Source organism: Lepisma saccharinum, chromosome 22 (genome assembly GCF_977018435.1).
Source record: "Lepisma saccharinum chromosome 22, izLepSacc3.1, whole genome shotgun sequence".
Classification (NCBI taxonomy): domain Eukaryota; kingdom Metazoa; phylum Arthropoda; class Insecta; order Zygentoma; family Lepismatidae; genus Lepisma; species Lepisma saccharinum.
Window position 1 is genome coordinate 16,405,993 of NC_139250.1, and position 21,684 is coordinate 16,427,676.

The 21,684-nt window shown below is 38.4% G+C and overlaps 1 protein-coding gene across 5 annotated transcripts in view; it reads right to left on the reverse strand.

Annotated features, from left to right (window-relative positions):
- LOC146004782 (uncharacterized) overlaps window positions 1-21,684 on the reverse strand; it is a 336,182-nt gene that overhangs the window by 189,745 nt on the left and 124,753 nt on the right. For 2 of the 5 annotated variants that reach the window (XM_083143805.1, XM_083143806.1), the window contains exon 3: window positions 15,062-15,139. The exons of 1 other annotated variant lie outside the window; for it this stretch is intronic. Coding sequence is in view for 2 of the 4 variants with exons in the window: in XM_083143801.1 (XP_082999927.1) it covers window positions 10,686-11,040 (355 nt within the window). In the remaining 2 variants the exon portion in view is untranslated. Of the gene's footprint in view, window positions 1-10,685; window positions 11,586-15,061; window positions 15,140-21,684 lie in introns of those variants that run through there. 2 more of the 5 variants (XM_083143802.1, XM_083143801.1) reach the window with 2 other exon arrangements.

Consider the following 21,684-nt stretch of genomic DNA (forward strand, 5'->3'; position numbering starts at 1 on the left):
GCTAGCAAGTTCAATGAAAGTGGAAGTTGAGTAGACATTCGGGGGAAGAAAGGAATGCAGCTTGACAGGGAGCGAAGTTTTCGAACTGAGATTATGTGCATGGGAAATCCAAATTTGCAGCGTCTTCCTGATGTGATCGAAGATAAAACGTTCTTCAGCTGCAAGTGGTAGGAAACTTTAGGCAAACGTTTCGTTACAAATTGACAGTTTGCGCGCACAACCTCGATTGTCGGTTTTTGCGTGTTTTCTACTTAATTTGATGATATTTCACGGTTATTTCGCCAAAAAGCATCCATTTCGTGGAAAAGCACACATTTCGCATTACTTCGCGAATAAAACTCATGCATATTTCATCATTGGGGGTGTAGTTACGTGCAGAATGTTCAAAATTGCATATTTTTTTCACATTTCGCGATTTCGCGCATCGCGAAAATTCAATGTCCCTAGGGATGAGTGATGATATGATGAACGGACACTCAGAACAACACCTTGGCTAAGGCCGGGACTTGAACCCGGAGTGGAGTGGAAAAAATTATGTGCGGAGTAATTAACACGAAATAGATGGTTAAGGCTAGAAAGTTTGCACTCATTAAACAAAAGTTCGGGTAAGTCTAATTTCAAAGCTTTTACAAGGTCCCTTTTCGCCCAGTTTTCCCGAATAATATATAGAAAAAAGAAGCATCACAGGAAATTTCTGGGCACCACACCGGTCAGTTTTCACTGTAACATAGCAGGGGATATGAGTCATTGAGAATCGAATCCTGGATCCACTCATTACAAGGCGGGAAGAATTCTGACACGTTTGAAATTCGAGTCACGCGCCCTCTAGCATCGATTTTTTGGGCTTTTCTCTTAAAAACATAAAAAGCATTCGGGTTCGATTCCCGGTGGAGGCATATAGTGGTTCGGATCGAACTTTAAACTGTAGGTCCAGTCCCGATTGGCCTTACTGTGCATAAAGTGGACTTAAAAAACACAAACTCAAACTAATAAAAAACATTAAAATATTTTCCATATTTCAAAGTAAGGTTTCAATCTTGGCACCCCAAACTCTACATAGTTCATAGTTTTCGCATGGTTAAATTTTAAAGAATTTCAGACGAAGCCCCAGGAATTGGAAATCATGTTCCTGGATCGGTTCAAATATCAAGAAATATGTATATTTTCTTTACTCGGTAACATTTACTTACATTTTTCATTCAAAAATTATTCAGGGTCAAACATTTCGTTACATTAACGTGATTTTACTGTGCTGCAATAATATTTACAAGAAAAAATATTCAATTTATTGTGAACATTAAAAAAAAAAATCTGTCATTTTCATGAATTCGCAGTTTTTCTTAGAAGCATTATACCTAACTGGTACTTAAAATTGATCCACTGTGAAACGATCACCCCGTTCAGTCTCTCGTCAAGTTCCTGCCCAGGCTTAGTGTTTACTTGTTCCAGTTTGCAGCACTGAACGTGTGTAAGCAGGATGGAAATTCTGCTGCTGCTTGCTAGACGTCCGACAAGGTCATCACTGCGCATGACACCTCGCTGCCGTCTCACCTGAAATCACCGGACCGTTGCGTTTCGATCCGTGACTGGCAACATAGCAGACAGACCATCTCCCCCGTCCCCTTGGACCCCGCGAATAAGAGTGTCTAGTGAGCGAGACCAGTGTTGCCAGACGTCGGGAAAATTCCCTCATGTTAGGGAAATTTGAATATATATACATACATACCAGTGTGTGATTAAACACGTATTCACAGACCAATGCAAATAATCGTCGGCTTCCGTTGGTAACGCACTGTGAAACCAGGATTTGAGCAAAGCATGCATATTTCTTTGTGGCTCATTAGCTCAGCCAACATTTACGCGTAATGTACATAAATAAGGTTTCGTGCCCAGAATCGTCTGTGGTATTGACTCACACTACTGTTATTCTTAAGAAAAAAAGCACTAAATATTCGTTATTCTTGTAACAATTATGGATAAATTAACAATGTCCGTTAAAATCAACCCATCGACGAATGCAATAATATACAATTCAAAGTTTTGAAACTCAAAATCCAGTGTGTAATCAAATTCTTAACGAAGAAACACACTCATAGGATTCAAAATTATACACTACTTTCGTTCATTTGCACATTTTTTTTAAAAATTTTCGATCAAATGGATTTACTTGAAGTTACTTTCCAACCCACGAGTCATTCACTTTCTGCAGCAAACTATGAATTTATTGTAAAAATGGAAATATTTGGGACTTGACTCAAACTTATGCTATTATCATTCACAAATACATCTTACATTTATACTCAAATTGGTAATATTCATTGGCAGTTGGCCCTATCATATTATTAAAATTGATACCTTTACAGAATGGGAAGTCGTGCATATTAAACTTTTAATTTCACTGTTTAAATGCATATTTAGGGTAAAAGTTCATTTAACTACCACGTTTTCTTCGATGTTAAGGGCCTACGTCCCCATATGCTCCAATCTGGCATCGCCACACTGTCCTTACCAGAACCAGTTCAATTTTGTGGTCCCTGCAAACACATACAAACTACAATAAAATATATCTGTCGGTGATTGTTGGTGAGTAGCATTTCCTCGGTATTTGTGTGTGTATGTGTGTGTGTGGGGGGGGGGCGATTAGCCAAAAGTGAACATAGCAACATAGATAAAATTCCATTTCAGCCATATATTTCTATTAAAGATACGCTCAATCGTTACTTGGAAACAGATAAAAAAAAATAGCCTGTAGTTTCTAATAACTTACTCAACCGCATACGAACACTAACTTGTGCTAAATGAAATATCAAAATTCCAAGTCTAATGTGGAACGTTTTAACTGAAATATCGAATTTCTACATATATGTAAGTTCGTTGACCCACTCGACACAATCTTTATTTTTCCATGTCGTTCCGTGACAACACGGTCCCACTTTCTTCCGAGGTAAGGATAAATTGACCAAAAAAGGGGGAAATATGCACACGCCAAAGATAAATTATGTTCTCAGTGGTTGGCAACACTGCCAAGCCTCCAGATAAACGTCTGTGGCGGCTAGACTCCGTCCTCCAGGGTTGCTGACGGTCTCGCGACAGAACGAGGAAAATGTGCATGAACCGGATATTTCTGAAGTATTGACAAAATACACCGGAGATTTTAAGTATGTGGTGCTTACCACCGTTGCTTCCAGTTTCTAGCCAGCGCTACGCAAGTAATGCCGAGACATAGGGGTGTCTAATAATGGTTGGCCAATGTCTGATGAGAGTAATGACCTTTCATTATGTATCACACCACAGCGAGTGAGACAATAATATACACTCAAACTGTTATCATACTTAAATATTAAGGGGGAGTACATGTAACAAATTCAGTCTGCACTTCCACCGATTCTTCCCTAGGGAAACTGATCAAACCGTTCTGCTATTCACGGATCATCTTTCCATCATTGCTGTCTGGTGGGTTCAGATTTGATTTGATTTTTACTTAGCGTCGCTTTTGTGCCACTTTAGGCTAATCACGACGATAATAATGAGTGATGATTAGATGAAATTGATGATGAGGACACGCACAAAGAACGTCCACCCAGGCCGGGATTCGAACCTGGGACACCTGGCGTCGTGCTTACCACTCCGCCACGGAGAAGAGGACGCTATGTTCAATTCACAATACGTCCTATGTGCATACGCAGCCTGATAAGAATGGCGTGGGCAAAATGACAGAGCTATTAGACGCACTGCTTCCCTTAAACATAAAACCGATAGAATATCTGTCTACAAGCTGACATGGACTTTCCAAAATGGATTATTAGCCCAATTTAACACGCTGTGAGGACGATTTGATTTAAAGTTGTTGCTGACCCTAAACTGGTCTCACTTATTGTACAAGCCTCAAACAACTTCCCCGCCCTTCGCCTTTCTGACGTCAGCTGAAATGCTTTTATTGTTAGGCTAAATGCCTTCGTTGTTAGGTTAGGCTTAGTTCTCTTGGCATTCCTACTAAATACCTTTTCGGTCAAGCCCCGAAAAACTGCAGTGTATTTATGCCAAGAGAACTAAACCTAACAAGCCTAAACTAACAAGGAAGAATTCCGCGCTGACGTCAGGAAGGCGAAGGGCGGGGAAGTTGTTTGAGGATTGTGAAATAAGTGAGACGCCTCTAAAACTCTTGTGAAAATGCCATTCCCCAAACTATTTTCTGTGCATGATTTGTGGATCACCATTTTTATTCTCTTGGTTTTATACAAGGAGAGCTTCAAAAATTACAACAAAGCACCACATAAGCTGCTGATAACCTCTGCAGAAGCATGCGTAAAGACACAGTCCTTATAAACACGTAGAATGCAAGGAATAATAGTCATGGAAAATTTGCCGAGCAATATTTATCCATCCCACTGTACGACTTGCAGGATGGAAGGGAAAAAACAAGAAATATAAGGATGTGTCTGGTCCTCGTCAAAGCATTTACCTGGAAAGGCTGAAGGAAGCCACAGTAAAACCACAACCAGAATTGATTGATAAGATTACATTTGCAGGTTTATATCATGCAAACCTTTTTCCATTTGGTTTGAAACGAGCTTCAATAATTTTTCAGTCCCCGAATCCTTAAAAGCATATCTTTACTGTCTTCAAAATACAAGCAAGGCTTAGAAAACATTTGATGTGATTCTAATACTTAATATCATTAACGGGAGAAGTGAAACAGAAAAAAAGGGATCTGAAAACAGGGATTTTATGAAATATCACTTGTGAAAAACAGATTTTCGATGCAGACATTCTTATCAAGAAAAATCTTACGTTATACTTTAGCTTCTCGACTTGTTATCCTGACCACTTCGCCATAGAGGACGACAGGAGGAAAATTTTAGATGCCAAAATCAATTTTCCGAGGGAAAACTTCACTAATATTATTGTTCTTATTCATTCACCATATAATTCCAACACGAAGCGACAAAAACTCGTCGCCAACTACAAACATTCGCGAAAATAAAATAAGCGAGAGGAGATTTGCGGGATCAGACAAAAATGGGGCAATTTTGGCCAAACCTAATTCCGGCCCTGCGTGGCCTGGAAATACACCTCGAAAAGTCATTTGAATGAATTAATTAATTAAAATTGGTGGGTGCTTCGAGACATATGGCCATGTTAAACCCGTCAGTGTGTAGGGGGAAATAGCCTCTTATTTAAAAATTCTTACCCAAGAATTAAAAAAAAGGGTGTAAAAGCTCTTTGGGAGAAGTTAATAGAGCAAGGTTGCAAAGGGACCTGCACAGCAAGACAAAACACAACATATTAAAAAGTGAGAATAAAATAAAAACTTCCTCACAGATAGTGGAAGAGTCCAGCTCTTCTCAAAAAGCTGAAAACATTTGGTAAAACACTGTCCTAATCTCTCAACAGGGATGATAAACATCTGGGAATGTTAAAAAAATTACCTGAGGAAAGCAGTCAACTTTATGCACAGATAACCTAATCAGGACTGGACCTACAGTTTAAAGTGGTAATTATATTTTATAATTTATTGCATTTATGGCATGTCCAAAGTTTCGTGATATTGTTTAACATTATGCTTCTACTTATGTAACACCTTGTTGTGCAAGCATTTTTTGTTCATTTGTTCTCAGTTTGTACTGTGGCTTTGCTAAATCTTTGAACTAATCATTCTGATGAGGATGGGTTATGATTAGATAAGAGAAAATAAAGTGTAACAGACATGCTCTGGTTGAGACTCGAACTCAAAATATATGAAGGCAAAATCATCGAATTCAGCACTCAATATATCCAGTATTGTTCAACTTCATATGTTTTAACAGTGATAAGTGGTTGTCGCCCCCCCTTAAGAAAACACCCCTTAAGAAAACAAAGCGTTTAATGACCTAGAAGCTGAGCAATTCATAGCAGAATAAAAGTTTTTTTAAAAAAATCATTAAAAGAGGGGGGAATATTCATCCCCCACTCGTTTGAGCTTTGGCTGTAAATTTTTTCTTTCATTGGAAATCTGTTTTCACCGTTAAAAAACAAAGTAATACATAATACAATATGAGTTCTTGCAACTGGGAATCCTTCTTAAATTCTAAAAAAAAATCTCACAATGCTAATTGCACAATAAACTTCCAAATTATTTAATGCTTGTTAAAACTACGTTGGTATACATTCTTAACTCATGCATGTTGTTCCTGAATTTGTCCACATCTTTACAACCCTATGTAACCTTACTATAAAATATGGTTACAAGTCTTTTCGGAAGTATTGTCCTAGCATACATCTCTAATGAAATGGTTCTGGTTCTGCCTATAAGCCTTATTTATACACGCGCTAAAAACGTAGCAGTTGTGACGATGCAATAACGCCAAGAGGAACAAGTCAATGGAAGTATTTTAAATGCCCGTGCATATTGCTGCCAGTGCTAAGAGGTACAATTTTACTAGATCCCTGTGACCTAAATATTCTCATCTGGCCGGTCAGAATGCAGTGCACGATTATGAACATTTGTCCAATCCAATACGTCGTTTAGAAAAGTAAAAGCTATCATTTGAGCCGAAGCAAAAAAGCTCCTGAACAATACGTTAGACACCATTTAAAAGAAACACTTCGCCAAACGCACACAAACTTGGCACCGAATCTACACTCTGTATATGAATTCCCCTTGCACGAAAAATAAAACTGTGCAATGGCAGCTCGAGCATTTCGCTTTCCGTAACCTCGCATACCTTTCATTTCACGGCTAAGAGGAATGTTACCTCGCTGTGGTTATTTAGACATCTAACACGTGGTTATTCTCGAAAAGTAGGAACGGAACGAATCGTGTTTTGTTCGAAAAATGGTTTTATAAATCTTGTACACAGTCGAATGTACAGATTAAAAGCAAATTGTCCTTCACTATTTTTCTTTTATATCCTGTGTATTTTAAGTAATACAATTGTACAAATTCTGTTGTAAGTAAGGCTTATCATCAGGGAGTGGATTTTGACGTTTTTTTGGGTTGCTTTGGAAGTAGGCCATACTCGGTAGGGTTGTCGAGCACATGGCTGTAACATAATCAGCGAAGTCTTACTTCACATACAAATGCATGATTTTACCTTTAGCACATAAAATATATAGTTCTAGGAAAATAACATAAAATACATTTCAGGCCAAAATAAAATTTCCCAATTCTTTATGTAAACGCATATTTTGGAGTTAATGCACAAAATAGACGAAATATGTGGTAAATTAGTACATTACCATCCAGTAGTGTGCCCAGGATTTTCGAAACGGAGGTGTTATAGTTATTTTTCTAAGTAGTCAGTCCTCATTTTGCCATATTCACCTGCCATTAACGTTCTTTTTTTAGAAATATTGGACCAAAAGGGGGGGGGTTTATGACCCCCACCAACCCCCCCCCCTTGGGCACGCCACTGTTACTATCCTATTCGGGACTCCAAAACACACAGCTTACTACCGCTATAGAGCCTACAGGCTACAATGACTATAGGTCCGACTCCGAGGTGCTATTTCATCCAATCACGACTTTCCAAGAATAATTTAGGACCCCCCCCCCCCGAAAGATTTATCAAGTATTAAAATTAAATAATGAAAATATATTCGTTTAGCCTTTGATGTATACTTTCCACTGAACTTATTGGAAGACAAGGATTATATTGGGATCATACAGCTTTGAAGGTCAGGAAGGACGTATTTAGGGGAGGTCCAGGGGTGCGGAACCTCCCCCAAAAGACTTACGAAGTACTAAAATTAAGTAATGAAAATATTAGCATTGGTTGCATAATCGATGGTTATTAATTTCCTCTGAACTTTTTAGAAGGCAAGGATTTTATATTGGGATCATACGGCTTTGAATGACATTACAAAGAAGATTTATGTACACTACTACTCAATCTGCATAAAATATTAATCAGAAACTTACTTTTCTCCAACTGCATGTAACATCATTTCTTTATTCGATAAATATTCATCTATTTGGCATTAATTTCATTGCCAGGGCACTTGTTTTTATGTAAATTATTCGGATCTTAACTACAGGTAAGCTACGTAATGAATATGCGCTGTTATATCTCTATTTTTATAGTCTTTTTACCTACTCGTGTAATAATAATATAATATTAATTTATGTATTGTATTTAGTATTAATTTTTTTAATTATTATTATTCCTGAGACACTTTATTCGGGACCCCCCGAATTATGGCCTATTTCTAGATACGTGCCTCATGTAGTTATAGTGCATATTTCGATTGATTGAAGTAAAATTGTTGCATGCGTCGGCACATATGGCCATTTTGCACCCTTAATGTGTACGGGGGAATATGCCCTTATCTAAAAGCCTTACTTGAGTGTTAAAAGCCCCTCGAGAAAGGTTAAAAATGCGAGGTTACAAACACAACACGTTAAAAAGGAAGAACAAACTAAAAACATTTATCGAAACACTGACGTAATCTCCCAACCAGAGGGATGCATATAGATCTTGAAGAGACAGATCACATCTCGATACAATCCCCCACTGCTCTAAGTATACCTACTTGGATTTTGTCGTCAGTAAAATAGCTACCGTGAAATGTCGATCTCGTTTTGAACATTAGCAGGCCAAATGTAGAACTTTAAGAACGGAAACAGTACGAAAGTATGGACAGTCGGAAGAACTGATTCGTCACGTACAACGACCAGTCAACGAGACTGCTCTCCCCCAAGCGAAAACTCGTGAAGAGAATTCTAGTGTTTCACCAACGTCTGGCGTCATGTCTGGATGAAGGAATGGGCCGACCGTTCCCTGGACTGGAATGACAGAACCGTAAATTGTTCCGAAATACTGGGCAGACCAAAACTGCACTTCAATTTAAGACTCAGGATTCATGACAGAGAATAGAACAAGATGTTCGATGGGTATGCCCCACGTTTTGCAAGTGCTACGTCATGTAAGAGATCAATTAATAGATAATGAACCATTCAAATATGCTTCTATCACGGATCGCAACTTCACATTCATCTGAGTAGTCCCCTTCTAAACTTCGTGCTTTAGATTATCTTACGTTAATAGCTGATCGGGTCAAATAAAACACTTTATTTAACTCTTGTACTGTAAACAACAGTGCGTTAATCATATTTGAGGATGACTAATTCATTAATGTCAGAACTTTCAACCCAATACTATTCTGGGTCGAATTTCAAAGTCTCCGAACATTATTTGAACTTTTTTCTAATATCACAAGCTTCTAAGTTATGTTTGAACGTTAGTTATTCAGACCAATGAAATTTTAAGACTTAAAATTTCCATCTGAACAGAATTGGAACGAAACTTCGTACTTTCATTTTCTATCGCGATCATGCTAGACTTTATCATACAAAATATATATGCGGTGCAACAAACGGGTACGAATGCTTTTCTAAAGCGTGTTGAGAGAAGCATTATTCCCTTAAGCAATGTTGGCCCTTCCGTTTATCTGTGTGTAAACACGCAACTACAAAAAAGGTACATAAGAAAAAGGACATGAACAGTTTCAAAAGTCATCGACATCAAACGCGCCATCATGTTATGTCGTTCCTGACTGGGCCGCGTCTCGGGCTAATAATAATAATAATAATGTGTTATTCAACTGTTCACGTCTGGCTGACTGTACGTGCAGCCAAAACAGCGCGTATAGTTTGGTTCGGCGGCCGACGAACAACATGTTAGCCTCGGAGGCAAATCTTAGACAGCCGCAGCCTTGATTGTGGCACAAAGCACTGGGCAACGACCTTAAAAATCCTCCCCTCTCCTTTCTATCTCCAGACGTTTCCACTACACAGAGAACGTCGCAGCCTAAATACAGCTGGCATTCCGAAAACAAAACACTGACGCATGGAAAGATTACGATACGATACCTTTTCACTGCAGCTACAATCTGGGAATATGAATAACACGTTTTTGTGACCATTCTGTAAATAAGTGCAAGGGTTAAAGTGTACATACCAGTCTTGCAATTTAAAGCATAACTGCTGTTCTGATAGGTTTGAAAATCAATAAGTCTGAGGGGCAGCAAACTTCCACAACGCTCGTGGATTGCTTGCAATCACTTCCATAATTTTAAACAAATCTGCACTGCAAAGTGTACATCAGCAGAGGAATGTCAAGGAATGAGATGTTTGTAGGTGAAAGTATATCAACCCTGCAAATTGTACATCAATACGTGATGGAATGAGAATAATAATCAATTACTTCACAAACTGTTGTGGATTAAGTCTAGAAAAGGTATGTTTTCGATCAATACAGCAACTTCTCGCCGTGCGTAAATCAAAATATGATTGATTTTGCGAGAGAAGCAGTGGCGGACTATGCTAATTTTGGATATTAGCAACGATAAATGCTCGATGGTTCTTTTTCACCAAGCTTTCTAGTTCATAGTTTGTACGGGTAGCTTTGTGAAGCTAACAGAAGCGGGTTGAATCAGAGAGCAAACGTGCCCGGGCAACAGAACAAACACGAAAATAGACTCGGATGTCGGATAGCTTCTGACACATATCTTGGAGAGACTACGTTAGAAGAAGACGCGGGGAGAGAGAAAGAGCACGTGTTTAGAACCCAACAGATCTTGCAGAAGCTAAGATTGGATGAGGAGATTCCTGACGTCACCCAGATGGGGCATTAAGAAGAAGAAAAGAACAAACAGAAAAAACATTTCTCTCTATTTTTTCTTAAGATATGTTTTTTTGTACTTACGTGCTTCCATAGCAAGCGGAGTTGGCGGCACAGGATTGGTCGGGGACCCAGTGTGTCCATTGCTAGGCCCCGTTTTGTGTGGCTCTCCGTAATGTTCAATTTGAAGATGAGGATATTGTGGGATGATTGAACTGGTGGTAATGGTTTCGGGTTTGGTGGTTGCAATGGTTGAATAATTTGCGCTAATTCCACTGATTACAGCTCGCAGTAGGGCTACATGAAATACTAAAAGAACGCACACAGAAATCACAATAAAGACTGAAGCAATACCGTGATTCGGATGGGCCGTCGTGAGGGATGTGGTTCCGTAGTTACTGTAGCTAGCAAATTCTGTCGCATTGGTTGCATCTAGCATAGTGGCGATGTTGAGCTGACATCTTGCTGTTTCTCACATGAGGCGATGATTGTCGGAGTAGAAATTTTCCTTCACACTATCTTCTTGCTATGCACACAAGCACCAATACCGAAATGAACAAAAAAACAAACAAAAAGCAAATAATAGGAATAAATAAACAAAAAGATAATATGTGGAATCCTCGTGATTTCCTTCACATTCCTACTATATTTTTTAAACTCTCTGCCGATGCTAGAGAATCGATTTAAAAAAAAGGAATGGTTATTAACACAGGATACTCTTAAACGTAGCTGATGTTCGCAAACACCGGTGTTTTCGCCGGGTTCCAGGATTACACACACCTTCAGTCACTGAGGCCAAGCCGGTGAGTGGCCTCATTCGTCGCCTTTGGGATCACCACATCGCGATGTTCATCACACGCAAGGGATGCTATCCACACACTTTTTTTTCCACCCCCCAGTAAAAAAAAAAAGAAAGTGCGGCTGGGAGAGAGAGACCGTACTCCGTATCCTTCTCTTTTCTCGCACTACCGTTTCGTACCAGCCCTGCCGGGCAACTGAACAGCACAATTCTACCTACCTCGGCGCGTCAGCCGAGGAGGGCGGAGTCATTTCGTCTGCGAGGGGGGGAAGGGGGATATGAGGGGAAGTGATATAAGCATGGGGCATCGTGCGATCGGGTTTTTACCTATAAATAATGAGCTTGCATGTAAATTCATCCCTTATTTTTGACAAATTAAATAACACACACACCGTGTATGAGAGCAAAAATAAATAAACGACACGACATTGAAGCTCATTGCTTTTAGTTTAAGGTCATCTCTTGTACAGTTCATGATTTCTGTTTAAACGTCAAATATTATCACATCATTGTATCATAATCATATCCATGACATGTAAACTTAACAAGAAACCACTAGTTTATTCGGTGCACTGCACTCTGGCGATGTAGTCGGAAAAACACAATACGCTGATGATACAAATATCCATGTCGAAGCAAAAAATGTTCCAACTAATTCGTACTAATTTCTGGATATGATACTGTAGATTTAGATGCCGACGTTATAATCAATGAGTAAATCAGGTATGGAAATACTTAGGCGGCAAAACCTTTTACGCAAATGGGTTCAATTTTCAATATTGCTGATAGAAATTACCAATATGAACCCGCCGCTATACTTACTCTTCGGGGCCTCGTCTAAATACATGTACATAATATTATACAATCTACATGCTTATGCTCTCGAAGACTGTTTATATGGACAAGAAAACGAACACGAAAGAAAATATTTAAAGTACAAGTGTGTACTAACAGTTGCTGTACGTGTATGGTGCTACTTGACACAAAAACAAAGTTATGATGAAATTATCCCCTTGCAGGATTTTTCATCAAAGAAAACAAAGAGCATGTATATAAAAATCGTAAGTTATTTGTATATTACGATAAAACGATAATGTTACGTCAACTGAAATTAAAAGTACTGCACACTGGCAATTCTGAATTTCAAGAGATTCGAAGACTAATACACGCATACCAGAACCAGAATAAAACAAGGCAACGCTTAATTTATGAAATATGAACTAACAATCTCCTACCGACACCCTTTTTTACACGTTTTTTATAATTATTCGGAACTTGGAAGTCACGAACAGCGTTTTTTGTGCATCGAAGAGAGTTCATTTCGTAATAAATCAGTGTAAAAACAGTGCTTGTTAGGGCACCAAACACTGTTTCGTGTCATGCCGGTGTATATTTTTTCCTTCTCATCTCGTTCTCTCCCCCACCTCTTGCTTTCCGTACGTACGTACCTTCCCTCCCGTTGCCTTACGTAAAAATGTCTGGATGTCTGGTCCATCAGACGATTTCAGTCTAGCCCAAGAGTGCGCCTGCCCCACTTCCCGCACTGTCTGCTTCGTTCATTCTGGCCGTCGCCGAGCCGAGACAACTGGCGCTTCGATCGCTCCCCGTCTAGGTTTCGTCACGCCAATGCTACGAACAAACAGGAACAGACCAATGCGCTGGATATTCTCGTGTGCGGGGAAGGATGTAATTATTGTAACAATGCGACACACGCTCTGTAATTACATCCGTCTGTTTCACGTACATTGTTTCTTCTCTTGCTACCCAATGTCCTTTTCGTCCTACAAGAACGAAAAAAAGGGTCGAACGACTCAAAGTTTGCTGCAGCTTGCAACGTGATATAAACCTTCAAGAACACATGCAGGTCTAGGTCTCCGTAGCAATTTATCGTTTGACATGAGCTGGCTATCTTGCTTCTAATTACAAGCGAATCTTCAAAACACACGATGCCACTGATAGGGGGAGACTTGGTTTAAAATCAATCGAGATGTTTAAAAACGTTATGTACACTTTTATGATTAGGTTAAGGCGAGGAGGGACAATTACGCTCTAGTTGTGCATTTATTTCAATATCGTCGGCTTGGGCACTGCTATTAAAAAAAGGATTTAGTATGCAAGAGAATATGAATTTCTCTCCATGTTGCAAGTGGAAAACTGTTTTTCAAGTTGATTAGTAAGCTAGACACGATGTTTGAAAAATATGATTAATAAATATTTACAGAATCCCATGTATTCCTTATGGGAAATTAACTTCAACTTCAAATTACATCTAATCAAATGCGAGTTTCGACTTTTCCTTCTACTATGACATAGTTCAACGTGTCCTTTTCCGTCCATGTACTTTTCTACGACATTGGATGTTGATATTCCCGAGAGAACGAATAAAATAATGGTCCCATAAACCTAATGCATTTCTCCTTGCCTCATACGGCCGTCCTGGCCTTAATCAGAACTTGACTACAGTATAACTTAGGATTCGAAACACTATCAAGTGTTAGCTAGCAAGCACTCTGTCATGAATATATAACTGATATTAACCTTTTGCTTTCTGAGGTAGGAGCAGCACTTTCTGGTTTTCACACGTAAGTTCAAAATTTATAAAAATATGTACCCATTTTGGTAATCAACATGGATATCCCTTATAGAAACGAATGTTGACAAGATGATAAACTACACGACTATGAAACTGAAAAAACTGAATCATATGGTTCCCGAAATGTTGCTAATTAAATGGAGTTCTTATATACACCTCACATAATAGGATTTTGCAACATTGATACTGGTTTAGATATAATTCAATCTTGATTTACAAGAAAGATGCTTCTGCGAAACCTTATTCATTTTAAATCAACCTACGGATATATAAATTATTTTCATTCAGCATAAAGTTGAAATTTATGCAATGTTCGTAGAGAATTTTAAACAAAACGCAGTTAGATACCTTAGCATCATACGCATTTCGTATTTTCAACACTTTCATGCAGTTACCATTCGCCCAGCATTGAATTATAGTCATTTCAGAATATTGTTTTATGCAAATTTATGATGGCCTCCACCAGCTGATATTATGAAAATTCCCGTACACAGAAAAGTGTCCGACGATCCCAGATGCATGACCAAGATGTACACAAACGTGTGAGTCTATAGAGGAGAATGAAAGGTCATTTGCTTGTGAGAAATGGCGGAGTTTATGTTAGACCTAAGTCGATATTCATGAAATTTGACCCAGACCCTCTGTGTAGAAGGGTGTCAAATGCTCCTCTTCTCAAACAATTATATTTATTATGTCATTGAAAACAATATGTAAACTTATTATAAATTCAGGGCTAACATTAATACGTAACACATATCCCAGATAACTGCAATTTATCTCTTAAGAGCCGATAATTAAAATATACTACAGAACTGATGTTTCTAACTTGAAAAAGAATTACATGGAAGCTACGTCACAAACGACAACCATCGAGAATTTTCGAGCGCACGCAAAGCGTTTGAAGAACTATCCTGTATGCACACAACCTTGATCAAAGGATTTCCATTACTTTTTAAGTGTTATTATGCAGAATTTAAATTTTAAGTTTGAAGAAGGATTTAAGGTTGTTAATCTAATCCCTACTTACCAGGTTTCTTGCAAAAAAAACAAGTACACTTTTCTACTTACGTAATATTTATCATCACTGGGGTTGAATGTGACGTAGATACATTAGGTGTTTAATGTCATAATGTTCATGGTTGAAACCTGTAAGGGAAAGCCATGCTCAAAACATGAAACAAATACCAGCAAGTAGACAGACAAGGAATTAAAAAATATACTATTTAGTTTTACGAAGACAAAATAATATAATCACAATATTTCTGTAACAAAGAAAGCGTGTTATCACTTATTGATGTACTTGCAGTTAAAAGCTGCTTACAGAATAATATTTCCTCTCGACAACATTTAATACGATAGCTGAAGGAAATAGTGGTACATTAGAGGTTCATTTAGATATTTCCAGTTTGTTCCCATTTTACAGATGTAAAAAACGTATGGATCTTGACACAATATTTAGTGGATACGTCTTCATAATGACGTATTCGACAAAGAAGTTTGTTATACTTTAATAAAACATTTTTTTTCAAATTAAAACATGACCGACGTTTGGAGAGGAGGATTATCCATTTTGGAAAACTAACATCGCAAAAATTGAATGATATCCTGTATGATATGCAACCCAACTAACTCTGGTGTATATGGAGGTTCTGAACACTTAAGGAGTACGAGAGGAAATAGCGGGAATGTCGTCTAGGCAAAATTTACAGACATTATCCTAGGTCCTTATTATTGATTGGCTAATTTGTACACTTAGGTTAACCACAACGGGTGATTAAAAACCAAAAGGAGCGTCCGTAGCCTTAGTTAAAGATACCATAGCATGTATCGCCTCAATCCGGACTGTCTGAAGCGATATTTGATCCTACGAAACATCAAAGGTGAGTAATATACTTAAGTACCTATGATTCAATGCAATTATCTGTCTCGCTATCGGCGGTGAAGAAACAGATTACTGGAGAGGGGGAGGGTAACACGGGAATCTGCTTACATAACTGCAAATTGGAAGTTGCCTCTTTCATTGGAGGACGAAGGCTGTCAGCAGGAAAAACAAGGCTGCATTTCACATTTGCTTTATAAAGAAAATAGTTTCCAGCATTACCACCGCTCTACACTTTCTATTCGGTTGAATAATAATATCTACAGGTTAGTCTATCCACTTGTCCTTCTGATACTGGTTGTCTGTCACACTAAACAGTTTACAAAATAAGAAATGAACGAATTCGAGATTCCAAAAGTGTGCAGTATATAGTGGGATCCATGAGTATTACCGTGCAAATTGTCCATAACCATGTTCGTGCACTTTATTTGACCCAATAAGAGCTTCAAGAATTAAAGGAAAACTTAAAACAGGCTGTTGACAACTTCTGCACCAGCATACATACAAATCCATCGCTTAAAAACACACAGGTTGTAAGAGAAAAATTAATGAAAATAGTCATTGACAATTACTCATGGATCCTACTGTACAATTGTAATGTGACGTTCAGAACATTACAACCTATTTGAATCTTCGTGCCAATAATGACATCAAGTATTAGAAGTGAGAGAAAGTTGCTTAGTTTTGATAGGATGCATAAACGTTATTAGCAAAATTGTCCATTAGTATATTAATTCACTTTGTTTTACGCATGTGAGTTTCAAGAATTTAAGTAGGGTTGGATGCATAAGTATTATCAAGCAAATTGTCCATCACAATGTTAATACGTTTTGTTTTACCCAATGAGAGCTTCACTTCAAGAACTGAAACAAAGCGCTAAACGAAATGACAACTTCTGCATCAGCATGAGTAAAAATCCATAGTCATGGTCAATTTGCCGAGAGCACCAGCATCAGTGCATTTCTTAGAAACGCACAGGGTGTAAGTAATATTTATACATCCCGCTGTACCGAACATGAATACCAACACGAAAGAGAACATGTAAGAAGAATATAGGGGTAACTGTACAGTGGGATCCATGAGTATTACCAAGCAAATTGTCCATCACCAAGATTACTCTTTATTTCATGCTAATGAGAGCTTCAAGAATTCGAACAAAACGCGAAATAGGCTGCTGGCAACCCCTGCACCAACATTAAGTAAAAATTCATTCCTTAAAAACTAACAGAGAAAGAGAAATTAATGAAAGTAGTCATGGACAATTTGCCGAGCAATACTTGTAGATCTCACTGCGTTACTTCCAAGTTTCCTGCCAACCTTCAAAAATATCCCAACAAATGGAACATTTCTTTGAAAGGTTACAGTCGTGAATTTATGAACGGAGCTCGTCTGGGAAAATCTGCACTTCTGGCACATTTCTGTCCAGTCAAAGAGTGATTACACACACTAGTTTTGTCGAATAACGTAACAGCTGTGTTTGTCCTTGCACCCAGACGTGCAAGTAATTTCGATTCCGTGCAAGAGCGTACACTTTTTTTTCGTCCGTTCAACGTCGCGATGCATGCATCGGAAACAAAGCCTGGCATACATTGAAACAGAGGCAAACGTGGCAACGTAGCTCCAGACCGAACAGCCAGTGGATAAAATCGATGGGTGTAACTGATCGCACACCTTACCCGACACAAGCCCCGCCCTCAGTCTTCTGACGTCAGGATCAAATGCATTCGAAGGTAGGTTAGGCATGTTAAGTTTAAGCATTAACACGCTGAAAGTTTTGTGACGTCACAAGTCGAAGGGCGGAACGGAGCTCAATAGTGTGTGCTAAAAGTAAGAGACAAAATCGATCGTCGAGCTTGGGGCTAGGTCAGTTCAGACCCATCTCTCGACTGGGCGTGTTCAGGCTGGGTACAATTGGTGAGAGACAGAGAGCGAGAGAGAGAGAGAGAGATTTCAGTTCAACCTACGGGGAGAATTTCTCTCATCCATCTGGGGAGGGGGGATTCATTCGTACGTACTTCTTTTTCCGTAATCTGCAAAGTTATGCTGCATACACATAATAGAGAGCAGCGTTGCCAACTTTCGAAGCAAATATTTCCACCCGGCCGTACTGAACAAACGTTTGGAACCATTTTTTGGGTCTTATTTCGAAAACAGGGATATGTGCAAGACCTCACCATCACAGAAGATGTCAATATCTCAGATGTCCCGTTGTGCACGAATAAACATTTTGTGTACACTATGCTCCGATCAATAGTTTGCACAGCATTGCCTATGTTCAATACTTACTTGGACACCTTTTTCTTAGGCTTGTAAGTTTATGAACATTTAGATGAGAAGGAAAGATGATAGTACGCTTTAAGTAAAGGTTTATTTGGCGTCAATTAATATAAGTGCATATGTGTGAACCAGTGGTGTGTGTATGTGTGTGTGTGTGTGTGTCGGGGGGGGGGGGGTAACGCAGATATTACAATAACATTATTCTAAGCTCATACGCCTGCGCAGGCTCATTTAGTTCGGGGTGCCTTAAGAGTAGTTGCCTACATAGATAATGTTAGCCTAATTGTAGTAAATTCATGTCCCTTTTTCACAGAAACTATTAGGTATACGAAGTGGTTTTGATAGCGAGAAAGCGCTTTTATGTTTTTTACAAGGGGTACAAGTAGAATCGAGTAATTTAGGGTACTTTACCCCCTCCAAAAATGTAGGCGGTATCCCCCTTTCCTGTGCTCTTGGCGATATCATTGTCATTTATTGCCTTTAGAATTCCTGATGGATTTTATTTTCTTTTTACATGTAAAAACATTACGTTCTGGAAACTACATAGAAACAGTTTTAAAACGCAACTTATGTAGGGTCCCTGATTCTGTAGGCGGTCCCCGAAGCCAGTATCTTCCCCAACTCGGAGGGTGGCCCAGGGAGCAATCCCATCCGGAAATTAAAAAAGACGCCCCCCGAAAATTTCAGTAACTTGGCAGAGCATTCGGACAATAGCTAAGACATTTTGAACCTTGTTAACTTTGGCTTTGTTTAATTTACTTTAACGTTGAACGTATCTTTTCTGGCTTTTCCGTAGTAATAAGCAGAGACTCGGTCCTCTTTATAATTAAGTCAAAATAATGAACGAATTTAAATTATCATCTGTTTTGATAAGTGCTAATAGAATGAATGAAGATACGCTTCAAGCTTGGGAAAAGGTGTCGTTAAGGAACACACACAAAGTTTCATTGATGTCATCCAAAGATATGCTGTAGAAGAAGACACCTTAGTTTGCTGTAAATATATATTACTGCCTGCTATTATATTATTGATTCTCGTGATCACATTCTTAAAATGATAGTTAACTACAATTAATTTAATTACATATCAGTAAGAGACATCTCGGAGGAAAGTGGCTGAATGGAACACTCATAACCCTCACAACTATTTAGACAAATTAAGTTTAAAATACCTTGCAAAATTGTAATATCATAAAACAAAATGGGCAACAGCATTCAATAAGAAGTCAATGAAAAGTATTTTGAAGAAAGTGAAAGATATTAATCAACGTATTGGAACCGCATGCAATAGTACCTGAACTCAGCAACTTTGGCTAGAAATCGCAAAAATACGCGGTGTGAGCCAGTAAAATAACGACGGCGATGAATGGAACTGCGTAGAACTTTGCCAACCTCAGGAATACAAATCTGGAGTGACGCATGTCGTGAAATCGTGCGAACAACAGTATGCAAGGGCAACGTAGAGCACAGGCCACAGCTGTTTTGAAGCACGGGCAGTTATATGAATACCAGTACTCCTTGCCAAACCTCGTGCTAGGCTTTCTGCAATTTGCACCTCGATTGCCACCCAACCGGATGCACCAGGTTCCATGTTGCCCGACCACCAGCATGCACGAAACAGCTTTCAAATGCAGCTCATTGCAATATTCCGACGTTGCAATGTCTACTGCGAATTTGCACCCTTCAAAGCTCTTCTGCACTTGCAATACGGTGAGAAAAGAACGAACGTATCAAAGCCAATTGCACTCGACAGTCAGTTGACACCCTACCTGAAAACTGACAATCTTCGTTCAATTAAATGTTAAGAAGTATAAAGATGGCTAAATGGTCCCGGCCGGAGTTGACTTAACAGTTTATATTCTGTGACTTTGTGATTATAATGGAGTCGAATCATACTATCGCTCCAGCTCACATTTACAAAATAAACTTAGTGCTTTCACCAATCTGTTCGTGAATATATTGCAACTCCAACCCACATTATATTTCGGTGCAAACTTCGTGAAACACACATAGAACAATTTTTACAGGACTTGTACAAGAGTGGATATCAAGCGACACTGACACTACCTTGTTTACTGACTACTCCTTCATCCTCGGTAATCAATATTCTTAACAAAATATTTCAGCAAGTTGAAAATAATGTGTTATGAAATGGTTTAGTTATTTATTATGAAAGTAATGTGTGTATATAAATACTATTATATGCATGTATATATTGTAAATTGTTAAATAGTTAACTGGTGCATGGATTATGTACACAACCAATAAAGAAAAAAGAAAAATATACATTTCAATTAAGCAGTAAACCAATAGAAAAACGGAAAGGAAAAATGAACCACAAAAGCAGTGTTGGGAACAAGATGGAACTAAATTCTTTCACATTCTACTTTATTGAAAGGATAAATGGATTCAGGAGGAAGTTTTCAAATTTCTGAAACTGGGACTCGAACTCACTCTCCCGGACAAACTTTGTTATCTCCAGGAATGACGAGGTTTAGTATTGTTATATGTTTTAATTATTATCTTTTTATTTTCCTTTGGCATGCATTTGCCGATCGAAGAAATGTTATTGCAAACTAAACACTTAAACCTCACAATAATTTTTGAAGACTCGTAATCATGAAAAATGAGTCATGGTTTAAGAAAGTGGGAAGGAGGGAGAAGTAGAAAGTTTAAACACATTGGTGAGCCAAAACAAAACAAATGCATTGTTCCGTCAAAGCCTCGAGACTTCTCTATTTCCCTCCATACAATTTTACTTCATTATACACATATGGTTCATAGTATGTTACAGTGCAATGAAGTGCGTTTCAATGTTCGTGTTGTTGTCATGGCCAGTTCGGAGTTGCAAGAAAAGAAATGGAAGTATTACAAATTGTGGTTGCTGTAGGTTGTTTTCATCAAGTTGATTCAATCTTGTTTCACAGTCGCCAGACAACAGCTGATATTCATGATATTATTCTTAGAGAACATTTTAATCTAAAGGGTTTGAAGGCTGCAAAGAAATCTCCCGGAATTTAATTCTATAAAAGTTGGTAAACCTGCCTTTACGTAAAAGATCACTCGCTCATTTTAAACCTCATGTCAAATTTCATCTCTTTACACAGCTTTTGCCTGGTTAATGTGGCAGCGGCCCCGATGGAAACCAACCAAAAAAGTGGACGTTCGTTCTAGAATCAAGGGCTCTGCTAAGAATTTCTGCATTCTTATGTTTACTGAAAGCCCAAAACGTTCTGAGGCTGGTCGGAACCAGTGACGTCACTAACATATTTTTGTTAGCATAGGTAGGGAGGGTTGGTCACGCATATGGAAATACCCGTTCGTTTTGCATTATCTTATGGATTAATAATATAACCTATTGAATTACAAAGAAAATATACTAAAAACAACAAAACTAAATTCTTGAATTAAACATGAATTCCATACATACATCACATACTATATCCGCGATTGAAACTTGTGATCACATACTTGAAAACGACACACACTAACAGCGGAGGTTTTTCTTTTCTTCTCTTTATATATATATATTTTTT